Source organism: Mustela nigripes, chromosome 1, assembly GCF_022355385.1.
Source record: "Mustela nigripes isolate SB6536 chromosome 1, MUSNIG.SB6536, whole genome shotgun sequence".
Lineage (NCBI taxonomy): Eukaryota > Metazoa > Chordata > Mammalia > Carnivora > Mustelidae > Mustela > Mustela nigripes.
In genome coordinates, this window is record NC_081557.1 from 124478940 (window position 1) to 124493461 (window position 14522).

Consider the following 14522-nt stretch of genomic DNA (forward strand, 5'->3'; position numbering starts at 1 on the left):
GTGTTTTTTTCAGAGTACGGCTTCTAAGCGCGAGCTGCCTTTCCAGCCTACCTCTCTTCACTCCAAGTGAAGGGCTCTTGTTTTCTCATTTAGAAACCTCTTACGGTGACAGAAAAATTGTAGGGGTTTTATTTAAAAGTGTGGGACATGTGCCCTGATTTCTTATTTTGGACTTAGTCTGCCTTTTGTTTCTATTTTGAAAGTACATAGAATAAATAGTTAACTTTAAAATTCCTGACAATGACAGATCAACAAGTTTTATTTCTCTCACCTGTGGAGGAAGTGGCCTCCACCCAGTTTTACTGAATTAGGAGGGAAGTGATTTTTTCAAGTGATAAAAAGAAATAAAATTCCATGCTCTTCCCAGAGGAGGAGTTCAACAATTGGGAGAATGGCGTGAGACCATATGTTGGTTTGTAAAAGGATATAACTTGTAAAGATGTTTCCTTTGATGCCTGTGATGAATATGGATGTGTTTCCCTTCTAGAGGGTCCTGATTAAATTATTCAATTAAGAGCTGAGCAGAAGGATCTAAATATAGGGAGAGGGTTCAGGCTGTCCTACTTGTGTATGTCAGTTCACCCCTACAGATGTGTGTGTTGTCATAAACAGCACCTGTGAGATCAGTGGGGAAGGAGAAATATGTTCCAAAAAATGAAATACAGCAGGATTTTTTTTTTTTTTAAAACAGGGAAGTTTTTTTTTTTTCCTCCTCTCTAGCCTTCTCCATTTTTATCTGTAAATTTGGCACTTGAATTACTTTTTTTTAAAACCTGAATTAATGGACTCTAGCACCTGTTCTGCATAGTTATCTGTTTAAAATATAGATCTACCACTTACTAGAATATGGTGTCGAGAAAGTTACTTCTGATTCTCAGGCTTATTAATAAAATTGAGGTAATGCTATATAGCTTAAAGGATTGCTGTAGAAATCAAGATTTTTGTAAAAAAAAAACAACAAAACTCAGTATAGTGCTTCCATAAGGTAATAATACAATTAGAATAATTTTGCTCATTTGTTAGTGATGAATCATGCATAACTGACCACTTGTGGGAATTTACCACATTTAGCATTCTTTGCAAGCCGTGAAATTGCTGTTCTGTGTTAACAGTGACTCAAAGAGAGTATTTTTCTTTTTTCCAAGAGACGACTATGGTAGAGTTTTTCTTCTGGTTTTTAGTCTCCTGTGTTTAAGGGGTGAGCCCTTGCAGGCCAAGTGACTGTCCAGCCTTTGAGCTGAGTGGATGCAGATGAAATTTATCAGGGTGGGGGTAATTAGGATCTGGGTATCCTGAAAGACAACCATGAACCGAAGAACAGTCTTCCGTTACAAGCATGAATTTGACAACAGGGACTCCGTGGGATTAAATAAGTGACAAGGAGAGGTACAAACAAGCCAAATTTGTTTGTTGAAGTTGAGGACAGTCAGAAAACTTCTAAGTGCCTTCAGCCTACTTAACAAGTAATGATCTGATGAAACGAAACAGAGCCAACACTTGTTATCCTCTGGAGAGTCTCTGTTACTAAGGATAATTGACCAGTTGTCCTATAAGCAGCCCAGGTTTGTCAGGAGGGAAGGACTTGTGTATGCAGAACAGAACCAGAGAGCATTCTTACCTTCAAGAATTTTCTAACACAGTGGAGATGTACTGAATAGTATACTTGGCACACCTGAGTATGTAAACTAGAGCCCTGTCCTCTTCAGAGTCTCATGTCATTGTGACATCTGTAAATACTTTGCTTCATTTTCATCAAGGGGATGCTACTTTTGAAATTACCTGGCAGCTTGCAATGAACTTACCAGTGGGAAGTGGGAAGCTGCTATTCAAAGTCTATGTGTTACTACCTTCCTTTTTGATTGCAGAGTTTCCACTCAGTTAACACTGTGGAGATACCACATGGCAGCTCTTGCTGGCAGGTCTGTTAAGTCACACCTGAGAGACGGGGAAACTGGCTGTTAGCGCATGTGTTTTTAAGGTGGTGTAGTACCTGCATAATTGCATTACTACTAAAAATAGGCTTTCAAGAGCTTATCCTCCCTGCCGTCTTCACTCCTCCTCCTGATCTGGAAATTAATCTCTGAAAAAATGGCAAACTAGTCCATGTCATTAATTACACGTTTAGAAAGTCGGGAAATGTTTACAAGTAACCAAAGCAAGGCTTAATAATAAGAGGCTGAGGAACGTGAAATTTGACTTCTGGGTGTTTGTACTGGCGGGACTTTGCTGCTGCTTTGATCTAAGACCGGCAGATTTCTTCTGTGATCTGCAGTGGCTCTTCATATCACTTTCTTGTGCAGGAATTTAGGTACATTTTCTTTTTCTGAGGACCCATTTGCAGTAGAGTTCCTTTTAGCCGGACTTCCCAGCAGTGAAAGCGGTGGCGTAAAAAGTGCTTTTGAATCTGTGGAAGTTGGAGAGAGTTATTCAACCTCATTTTCTTCTTCTAGGATTTTTCCCCCCTTGTTTTGGTTAGTGGTTTTATTTAGCTACATTTGACTGTTTGAAGTTGAAAGTCGAAGGCTAACTGCTATTTTAAAACAGGAAAAAGAAATGCAGAGACGCTTCACCTGTTTTCTCCTACAGTTCAAATATCTCAAAATGAAGTTAGTTCCTAGTTGGAGAAGCTGGAGAAATGAAACATTTGAACAGACTATTTGTTGAAACCAGATCACAGAGCATTATAACTTTGAGGTATTTGTCTGAGACTAATATTGCTAGAGAAAACCCCTCTTCTGATACTCATTGTAATGGCAAATTTAAACATTTTTTTTTTCCTGTCTGCCTTAAGAGTGGATAAAGCTGTATTATTTTCCTTAAGGAACTGTCTGATAGTCTTTCATGCTTTTGTTAGGAACTGTTTAGAGTTGATCCCCCTTAGGGCTGTGTTTTGCTTGTTCCAGAATACTCTCTTCACTTGTGTTTATTACTGTTTTTCACAGGTACTGTTCATAGGATTGTGTTCCATCCAGAAATATGAGTGTATTTCAGCGCTCCTAAGCCAGTATGTGGGTTGTCTGCTGTTCCACTTCGAAGTAATTTAGTTTTATCAAAAGTTTAGAAGATCCCTGTTCTTCAGGACTTTTGACCCCATAGCCTAATTTTACTAGGTCTAATGAGTATGGTTATGATACCCTCCCTTTACTCCCCTTTCTCCTGCCATTTTGTGAATTCTCCATCTTGCTTAACCAGCAAAGCTCATTGTAATTCCTGGCTTAAAGATGGATTGCTCTTTATGTTTTAGAATATTTATTGGCATTGAATCTCTGGGATATTTTTCTTTGCAACCTTCATCTTTTTAAGCATTTTTAACCTTAATCTGTAATGTCTGCTCTTCTTTTCATTCTCTGGTTTCTCTGAGTGTCAGGAATTTTTAGGTTATCTTTGTTTTATTCTTCTTGAGAATCATGATCTGTTTTGGCCTTTGGTAAAAGTATACAGTTGACTTGGGTACCCAGATGAAATCAAGTAGGCTAAAAAACAAAATGAAGTAATGCAAAGTTACATTACAGATCCACAGTCACATTCACTTTTTGGCCCTTTTTGATATTTTAATTTAGCCAGGCATCTCAGTGGAGGCAAGAGTTCTTACCAGGCATTGAATCCTATTTAAAATGGAATAGATGACAGATACCTTTACATAGTACTAATACTGCCACCAGTTACTTTATACAACACATCCCTGTGGTATTTTACATCTCCATGGTATATGTTGAAACATTTTAGATACAAAAACGATTGCACTGCAAAAATCATATAGTTGGCTTAAGATTTCTTTGAAGTATTTGAAGCCCCAGTATAGCTCTACCTTTGGGAGCTCAAGTCTTAACTTTTCCTGCTTATTCACAAAGATCATCTGTTGAAGAAGAAAGCTGGTGGCATATGTTAGGAAATATGCACAGTTTATTTTGTTACTTTGGAAATATTTAATTCCTAAAAAATGGTTCAAACATTTTTATGGGAAGATTAATTTTTGTAGAATTGTCTTTTTTCTTAACTTAACCAACTGTTAAACAGTTCCAAAGTGAAGTTAATCAATACCCTGTGCTTTTAGTTCCTTAAATCTTTTGATCTTTATGCCATGCTGTTTTACTGTTAGAGTTAAGACAGAGTAATGAACCAAAGAACAAGTGAAAAAAAAAGCGACTTGCTTGCTTCATTGAGAATAGACCATTTATCTTCTGTCAGTTACTTTTTTAAGGTACCAGGAGTCTTTGATTTTTTTTTTCCCCCAGTCACTTTTTGGAGCCTATATTTTATATTTATTTTATTGAATAATTTAATTATTCCCTCAATATTTAATGGAGTCATTTATTTTCTCTACTTCATTGAATTTCATGCCAGTGCAACAATTACAAGCCTTACTGGTCTGAAGCTACAGAGGGCATTTAATTTGGTCCTGATCTGTCTCCTTTCTCTTTCATACATTTATAAAGGTACTTGGTTTGTACTACTTGGCAGCTACCCTCTCTCTGCCCTTTTTTAAAATGTATTTTCAGATAGAAATTAGAATAATTCTTTTATAAAATTCTCTGTGGGAATCTGGGATCTAAAAGGTATTGAACACCAGATAGTGTATTTTGTTTTTATTCACACAGTTGGATAATTACAGGTTTCTTTACTAGATGAGGCCAGGATGAAGAAAATGTCCATTGTTATGCAATTGACTAATTACGTTTCCTTTAAATATAAAGCAAGTTCACAGCAGTTAAAGGTATTTTAAATTTTTTTGCTTTTTTCCTTTTAACATTAAGGAATAGCACATAGGTTGCAAAATTAAATAGCTCAGTCAAATGGAATATTATAAGAGTATTTTTCTCACTTGGCCTCTGGCAATGCTAATGGAAATCCTTCCTATAGGGAAGGATTTTCCCATAGGAAAAAGTTTCGAATTTAGAACCCTGCTTTAAACTGTATTTTTATTACTTCCAAAATCAGATCATGCTCTAAGTGTTTAGAATTAGAGATTGTATAGCTTGACCTCATGAAATTGATTTTTGTTTTTTGTAATTTGCAAATATTTGCATATAGAGGCTTTTTTAAAATTCAGAAGTTAAAGTTTTTCCATTATGTTTGAAAAGTTTAGAAAAGTGTGTGTGTGTGGGGGGGGGGGGGGATAGACAGTACTAACCTTCCAAACCCAGCCACTGTTGGTATTTGGGTATATTTACGTTGTTGTTCATGCTGTGTATACCATTTTGTGTTGTGCTTAAGGTTTTTTACAAGTTATTACAAAGCTTTTATGAACATAATTTTGTAAGGGCTACATAATAAATCTATTGAGTGGATTGTATCATGGCTCACCTGTTTTCCAGTTACTGGATATTTCTCTCTTCCCCCTAAAATAGATAATGCTTTGATGAAAATCTTTGTGCAAAAATCTTTTACCATTCTAGTTCAGAATCTTAGAATAAGTTTATAAAAGTGAAGTTGTTGGAAAAAGATAGTATTTTTAAGGCTTCTGGAGGGTTACTAGATGAATGCTGTTTGTGTGTGTGTGTCTGTGTGTGTCAGTGTGAAATGTTTGTATTTGGAGAAGAGGGAAGGAAATCTCTGTTTGCTGACTCATGTTTTTATTTTGCACTTTAAACTGATAAGGCCACTTAGCTTTTGACATAAACTAAAGCAGGAAGTACAAAAAGGGGCAGCAGAAAATGAGTTGTCTTGCCAAGGCCATAGTATCATGGACTCATTTGAGTTCCTGATGGGGAGGTAGGTGGCTTGTTTGACTTGTATATTTAAAAAATTGCTTAACTCAAGTAGGCAGAAATTAGTCATCGGTCCTCATTTTGTTTGATCTACGCACATTTATACGTAAAGGTTTGTGATCTCGCCACTGATTTTTGTGAGTGGCATCAGGACATGCATCCTCCAGCTGGCTCATACAGTGTTTAGTGTTTTTGTTCTCTTGTTGGAGAGGGTTTCCTGTATTGAGGCTGTCACCGTAACTGTTTCTGAATCATAGAGCTAACTGCAGCAGTGCTCTGATGCTAAACCTTCTGCTTGTCTGCAGGATAAGATGCGTCACAGGCCCTTCATGGTTTTGCCCCTGCCCTTCTTAGCAGCCTTGTGTCATCACAGCCACCTCGAACCCCTGCATTTTTGTCTTGTGTCTGGGAGAACTAACAATTGAAACAAGTGGTTGAAAAATGGAGGCTCTAGAGCCAGACAACGTGGGTTCCAGCCCTGACTCTGACACACGGCTGTGTATGTCAGCTTTGGACAGACGATTGAACTTTTCCATATTCCGCTTTCCTGACCTGTAGAGTGAGGGAAATGATAGTGTTTATTCAGAGAGTTTGTTGCAAAGGTTAAACTAGTTAGGAGACAGAAGGCGCTTGGAGCAGTGTCTGTCATGTGGTGATACTTCAAAATGTTAGGTCCATTGTTTCATAAAATTCTGATCATCCTGTAAAACCTGTCCAATATTACCTTTTTGGGAAAACTTCCTGAAATCTGTGGAATTCGTTGTTCTCTTTTCCTCTCCCTTGTATATATTATTGTTTATACTTGCTTTAGAGCTTTTATCATACAGTGTTGTTGTTAGTTCGTGGTGGGCAAATGCACAGTACATGGACCTCTTCTTCTATTCCTGTGCTCGTGGTCGACCTTGGTACAGTCACACATTCCTTCTGGACAAGGCCCTGGAGATGGCCTAACACTTCTCAGCCCGCCCCAGCCTTTAGCGGTAGCATGCAGGAACACCAGCTTGCCCCAGTGAGAGTTACTTGTTTGCTCACGGGCTCTTCCCTTAGCTTGTCCTTCAGGATATAGACATTTTTGCCCTTGTCTCCTGTGTACAGCAACTAAGCACTTAGCAAGCACTCACTACAGCTTTGTTGAGTGAATGTCAATTTGAACAGTGAAAACGAGGGTCTGAAATGGTGGTTCTTAATCTCCCCCCACGGCCGTCCCCCTCCCCTCAGCATATTTGCCTTGTACAACTAACCCATCTCTGACAGAGATTGAAAGAGCCCCGGGTGATTTTGATAGACACTCATTCCCTACTATTTGAAAATCATTGGCTAAAATATAAAAAAGTAGTTATTAGAAGAAAAGGCCATATAGAATACAAAGAAATGGATTCCCTTTGTAATTTGGTACTAGAGGACTAGAAAGAAGTCATCGTCTTGTTCTTTTGCAAAGTTAACCTAAAAGTAAATGATTACTTCAAAAGGTACACTCTGACCAAGTGTGACTTTTATAGTGGCATGGGTTTATTTTCTCTTTCCTTTTCTGTTAAATGAAAGTAATGCCAGCTTTGAAAGGACTGGTAAATGTGGGTAAAACTCTTTAAGCAAGGAAACAATGAACTCCTTACAGCGCATTGAATGATATGTATATTTAGTAATTTTTTTATTCATATTTTATTGAATAAAGTTGAAGTTCCACCCTTGACCTTCTGATTTCTTCAGGGAGCTAAATTATACAAACATTTATTGAGGATCTGCTGTGTGCCAGGTATAATGCTGAGCTCTAAAGATAGGAAGAGAAGTAAGATGGAATTCCTCAGCCACTTTCCTGTAGTGGGAAACACAGATATGCGGACTTAGCACAGAGTCACTGCAGCGATGCACATTTTGCTGTGACATTTATTCATAATCCTTTCCTTTTTAACTTCTGAGGATCAGTGATGATTTTCCTCTTTTATTCCTGTTGTTGGTAATTTGTGCCTTCTGCTTTATTGACCAGTTTTGCTAGAGGGTTAGCCAATTTTATTAGTATTTTCAGAGAAGCAAATTTGATATTGTAGGTTTTCTGTTTATGTTTCCCCCCCAAGCCGGGCCCCCCAGTTTCTGCTCTCATTTCTTCCCACTTTCTTCGGCTTTAATTTACTGGGGGCTTTTTGTTTATTTGTTCATTCCTTTGTTTGTTCGTGAAACAGAGAACATTAGTTTTCATCTCTTTCTTTCTTTCCTAATATATGCATTTAAGACTATAACTTTTCCTCTAAGCATGGCTTAAGCCACATCCCGCAAGTTTTGATGTATTGTATTTTTATAATCATTAAGTTAAAAGTGTTTTTTAATTTTCACTGTAGTTTCTTCTTTGACCTGTGAGATATTTAAGTACAGTTATTTTCAAGGGCAATATTTTTGTTATTGATTTCTATACTGTAATCAAAAGACATATTCTGTATGGTTTTGATATATGTAGAGATTTGCTTTATGGATCTTTATATGGTCAGTTTGGGTAAGTCTTCTGCATGTACTTGAAAGTATTATGTATTCTGTAGTCATTGGGTACAGTGATCTATGTACATGAATTGGATCAAATTTCTTTAAAATATGTTGTTAATCTTCTATATCTCTTGATTCTTGTTGACTTGTACCAGTTACTATTTTAATCTCCCACTAAGATTGTGGGTTTATCTGTTTGCCATTTTACTTGTCAGTTTCTGCTTTATATATTTTGACACTTTTACCTGAAAATTTGGGATTATGCTGTATTCATGGTGGATCAACTCTTAAAATTATAAAATGTCCCTTTTTTAATCTCTGGTGATACTTCTTTTGAAGTCTGTTTTGTTTGATTAGATAGTTATGGCAGCTTTTTTGGTTAGAGTATGCATAGTATCTCTTTTTCTTTCAGACTTTCTCTGGCCTCTGTATTTAATATGTGTCTCTCTTAAGTACAGTACAGTTAAGTGGTACTCTGCATCCATCCCTACCCATCTTTTACTTGCATATTTAATGTTTATATTTAAATAATTAATGATACTTTTGGGATTAGATCTAAATCTTACTGTATCCTATTTGTCCCAGCTATTTTCTCTCTTCTTACATTCTTTGGATTAATCATATTCAAAAAAATAATTCCATGTTTTTTAGCTTCTCTATTGCCTTTTTATTATTTTTTTTTAAAGGTTTATCTATTTTAGAATGCACACATGTGAGTGGGGGGAGGGGCAGAGGGAAAAAAAGAGAGAGAGAAGCAGATTTCCTGCTGAGCTCAGAGCCTGACTGCTGCAGGGCTTGATCTTATCATCTTGAGATCATGACCTAAGCCAAATCAAGAGTCAGAACCGACTGAGCCACCCAGGCACCCCTCTTTCAGTATTTTTTTTTTATTATGATAAGACTTTATTAATAATTTAGTGCTTTATCACAGCCTGGGTAATACAGGGAACTTAGAACACTAATTTCATTTGCCTCTTTCTGCTTTTTTTTTTTTGGTCCTGGATTTTAATTCTTCTTTTTAAAATAACCGTTAGAGATTCCTGTTATTATTGTAAAATCAGTATTCATTTAGATTTATCTTTATTTACCCTTCTAGAGCTCTTCATTCTTTTCTGCCACTCCTTGCTTCATTCTGGGATCTTTTTCTTTTAGCCTTACAAATGCCTACTGAATCAGTTCTCTCAGATTCCATATGTCGGAAAACACATTTATTTTACGATCAGTTTTGCATGATTTTTCCACTAATTCTGAGTTACCAGTTATTTGTTTACATTTTGTACACTGAGGATTGTCTTCTTGTTTCCATTGTTTCTGTTGGAATGTCAGCTGTCAGCCTTATTGTACTTATTTGAGAATAATATGTCTTTTTAAAGATTTTTCTCATAGGTTTTCAGCAGCTTTAGTGTAAGAGGACACATCAAACCTTGTGGATTTCTTTGTATTTTTCCTTCTTGGGATTTGTAGAGCTTCCTGGATCTGTGTCTAGATGTTTATTGTTAGTTTTGGAAAATCCTTGACCAGTATCTACAAATATTGCCTATGCAACAGTTTTTTTTCCTTCTCTTCTCCCATCACCTTGATCCAGTCTAGTATTAAGATGATTTAAAAAAAAAAAAAGGATATCAGGCTGTGTTTCAATATAAAAACTGGTTCATTTCATTTTTGCCCTTAAACTAGAGCATACCCCTTGAGGGTCCCAACTGAAAGCCTCGTGTATTCACCAGGGCCTCTTTCTTTGTGGGCCCTCCACTATAGTTTGTTTGTTTTGTCTTCACCCCATGAGGCCACTGGAATCTCTCCTGTCTTCCTGAGCTTCCTTCAGCTTGGCTACCAATCTTTTGCTACTTATAGCACAAGCTTTGGTAAGTGCCTTGAGAAGAGGAGCAGGAACGAATGTTCAGCTCACTTCATTGCTTTTCTGTCGTCAGCATCTTTGCCTCTCCCGTCCTGAGGACCTTGGTTGCTCTTTGATGTCTTTAAAATTAAAGTAGGGCTTTTTGGTTTGTTTTTATTTCATTAGCTTTTATAGTGATTTTGTGGAAGAGGTTGATGGGAGACATGCTCTACTGCATCTTAGCTGGAGTTTGTGCAGTTATCCCCTCTTAAAGGTCTCTCATCACCCCTGTTTTTGTCAGGGGAGGAGTAAGTGGAAGGTTGAAAGGAGACAACCGGACTAAAGAATTTGGTGTAGTATGTGTTCATGTGCTTCATTCCTTTCATATTCATGAAAATTGATAAATTTCTTATCTTACTTGTCCTCTATCCCATAGGCACAGGCTTGTTTACTGAATAAATACCCTAAAATGTTGTAATGTTTACATAATAGAACTATAACTACTTTTCTTTTAGCATAAGAGATACTTGAGGAACAAACCAAAAACAGATGCTAAGACTATTATATATTTTTTCCTGTTGTTTTCAGTTTTTTTTTTTGACTGAGGTGTGTTTTGAAATACATTTTTAGAGCCTATAAATAATCTGTTGAGAACTTGGACTTCTGTGCACTGAGGTGTCTACGGTTTCTATCTCAGAACAGTTAACATACTACTTTTTAAACTGTGCCTCAGTTTATTCTTCTGTAAAAGGTGAATAATTGTATTACTTCACAAAAAAAAACTTTAAGTAAACTAAATACTACATGTTAGCTTGGGCTGTCACAACAAAATAACTCAGACTGGGTGGCTTAAACAACAGAAATTTATTTTCACAGTTCTGAAGGCTGGAAGTCCAAGATCGGTATTCCCGCTGGTTTGGTTTCTGGTGAGAACTCTGTCCCAGGCTTGTAGGCTGCCTTCTCTCTGTGTCCTCACCTAGCCCTTCCTCAGTATGTGTGCATGATGGGGGCCCTTCCTCTTATAGCACCACCAGTCTTACCAGATTATGGCCCCACTTGCATAACCTCATCTCCAAATACAGTCACATGGGCGGTTACGGCTTCAATGTGAGTTTTAAGGTAGACATAATTCAGTCCATAGAATATCATCATACAGAAAATTACTTAAAATAGTATATGGGGCATAGAAGTTGTTTAATGAATGGTAGTTTTGCTGTAGGGATTATTTTAAACATTTTCCCCCCTTTTTTCTTCTCTAGGTGCTGACTTTGGATTACTTCTGAAATACTAGGAATGGTAATTTCTACTTTTCGGGACCTCAGAACCAAGAAGCTAAAGAGAATCCCTATGTAAATAAAGTGAAAGCTCTTCTGTTGTCCTTTTGCATTTGAAGACTTCTTTATTTCACCATACTCAAGGAGTCTATAACTAGTGCAGTCATTATGAATGTGACAAGTTTATTTTCCTTCACAAGTCCAGCTGTGAAGAGACTCCTTGGGTGGAAACAAGGTGATGAAGAAGAAAAATGGGCAGAGAAAGCTGTTGACGCTTTGGTGAAAAAACTGAAAAAAAAGAAAGGTGCCATGGAGGAACTGGAAAAGGCCTTGAGCTGCCCGGGGCAGCCAAGTAACTGTGTCACCATTCCCCGCTCTCTGGATGGCAGGCTGCAAGTTTCCCACCGGAAGGGACTGCCTCATGTCATTTATTGCCGCGTGTGGCGCTGGCCCGATCTCCAGAGCCACCATGAACTAAAACCACTGGAATGCTGTGAGTTTCCTTTTGGTTCCAAGCAGAAGGAGGTGTGCATCAATCCCTACCACTATAAGCGAGTAGAAAGCCCTGGTAAGTGTGGTTTTTTTGTTTGTTTATGTTCAGTTAGCCAACATACAGTACAGCATTATTTTGTGATGTAGTGTTCAGTGATTCATAAATTGCATGTAACACCCAGTAAGCATTACCGCACGTGCCCTCCTTCACACCCACCACCTGGTTATTCCATCCCCCCCACCCCCCTCCCCTCTGTAACCCTCAGTTTGTTTCCCCGGAGTCCAGAGTCTCTCATGGTTTGTCTCCCTCTCTGATTTCTTCCCATTCAGTTTTCCTTCCCTTCCTCTGTGGTCCTCTGTGCTATTGCTTATGGTCCACATATGCAGGAGCCCTTTTATATTGATGTGCTTAGCAGATTTGTGTTGTTTAAAATTTTAAAAAATCATCTCTTTCTGTATTTTTAGTTGTGATTTTTAAGTATCAGGGGAAAATATGTTAGCCCTTGAAGGTTTTGTACATTCTAATAACTCAGTTCTCTGTAGTTCATTTTATTTCTTAAGAGCAGGGCAAAATTGTCGTAGCAGTACTAACACCTCTAAATATAAATAGACAGCTTTCTTTCTAAATTTATTTTTTGTTTCTCATTGGCTCTGTGCATTTCTCTAGAAAAACTTAGCTGTGATTTTATTACAATGGAAGAAAATTAAGAAAAGAAACAAACATGGGGTTGCCATCTACATACTTGAGGGAAATACATCTTTAGTGCAATTGCCAATGACTTATACCACTTTATTTTTAAGGGGAGCATCTTTTTATCACCTCTGGTGGAATTTTGCTCCCTGCAGAGGATATGAAGGAATTTTGTTCTGCTGTGGACTCATTGACTATTATTATATTATTATTATTGTGGACTCAGTGGATGCTTTTACCTTATAGAATATTCATAGTTTTTACCTGTGTGACCTTTTGGTCATATATAGTAAAGGATGTACATTAAAATTTGTATGGTTCTGCCCTCAAATTAGAGTCCACATTCTAGACCATTGTATCAAGTGGAAAGTGATTAGGCAATCTTAAGCACTGAAATATCTGATTGTCAGATTGGAACCCATTTTGTTGATGGATTAATTATTAATAGATTGTGGTTACCAAGGGTTCCCAAATGAGGCTGTGCGTTAGAATCACATGGCTCGCCTCCCAGAAATTTTGATTCTGGCACAGGCTGATGGCCTGTGTTTTTAACAAATACTTCAGATGGTGTCTAGTAGCTGTTGGGCTGGTGTTAGGAAACTCCTGTGCCAGATCATGTGCTAATGTGGTTCTCAAATAAAAGGCATTCTGTTTTTTTTTTTTTTTTTTTTTTTTTATGGAATATTTAAGACCTACAAAAAATTTAAAGACGAGGGAATAATATAATAAACATCTATGTATATAGTCAATTTAAGACATAAACGATTACAAATAAAACTGAAACTCTAGTTTATGCCTCTCTGGTTCTGTTTTTTTTTTCCCTTCAGTAACTATTCTGGATTTTTGGGGTAGAATTTGATGTCATTCCCATGCATGTTTTATACTGCTGTTTTGTATGTATACATACATACTTGCTTGTACGAATCCATGACAACATGTAATAATATGTTTAGAAGTATTGATACTGGAACATCCTTCTACACTTGTATTCATTCAACATTATTTTTTTGTGATTTCTGTATTTTTTTTTTTAGTGAACATATAATGTATTATTTGTTTCAGGGGAACAGGTCTGTGATTCATCAGTCTTACACAATTCACAGTGCTCACCATAGCACATTCTGTATTCTATTCTTTAAGATTACCTTGTCAAATTCTGTGAAATATCCTCTGGAAATTTTTTTGGAATTTTATTGTTTTTTTCTGGGAAGGATTGACTTAATTGTGTTTTCTTCAGAATTTATTTAGGACTTTTTCTTTAAGTTTCCTCCATAAAGTTCTTATAGACCTTTTCTTAGATTTATATCTCAATAACTGGTTGGTTTTTATTGAAAAAGTTACATTTTGTTAGACTTGATCTTGGCTAGGAAGGCACTTGCTTTTTTCCAGCAACTTTGTTGAATTCTCTTTATTCTAATGGAGACATTCTTTTCTGCCTGTCATACATGTTGTGATGTAAATTAAAAAGCAAAAACTCAACTCAGAGATAGATGATTTTTTAGCCAGAATCAAGATGGAGAAGTTTGGGAGAAGAAAAAAGTAGTGTATAAGTAATAGGTACAAACAAGATTATTTTGGTGTGTGATTTTTTTATCACCGTAGTAACTTTAAGAGATACACAGGGAAGATTCTAACCCTACTTCGTAAGTGGTGTAACCTGTGAATTAAGTGCCCTGTGTGTCAGACAGCTAGGATTCCCTCCATTTCCTCTGCCCACCCTCTGCCATTGCCATCCTGGCAATACTGCCTCTTACGCCTCCTGACCCATCACCCTCTTCAGGCCAATATTAGAGAGAGTTCTTTTAAGATGGATGTTATGAACATGTTACCTTCCTGCTTCCCATGGCTTGTACACAGAGCTCTGCACGTTCTGGTCCTGCCTACCCTACCAGCTTCCTTTCCCACTTTTCCATGTTTTGTGTGTTTGAGTCGTATGCGAACACTGAATGTTCTTTTCTTCCATTAGCAACTCATTTCTTCTCCCTTTTTGCCTAGCTCACTCTTACTTATACTTCAGCTTTAAGCTTGGTAGAATTTAGCTTTGCTGAGGA

The 14522-nt window shown here is 37.1% G+C and overlaps 1 protein-coding gene across 7 annotated transcripts in view; it reads left to right on the top strand.

Moving 5' to 3' along the window:
- Positions 1–14522, top strand: part of SMAD1 (SMAD family member 1) — a 74085-nt gene that overhangs the window by 17838 nt on the left and 41725 nt on the right. For all 7 annotated transcript variants that reach the window (XM_059373253.1, XM_059373245.1, XM_059373203.1 and 4 more), the window contains one exon: positions 11274–11856. In XM_059373253.1, the coding sequence (XP_059229236.1) occupies positions 11457–11856 (400 nt within the window). In that variant the 5' untranslated portion in view covers positions 11274–11456. The remainder of the gene's footprint in view (positions 1–11273; positions 11857–14522) is intronic.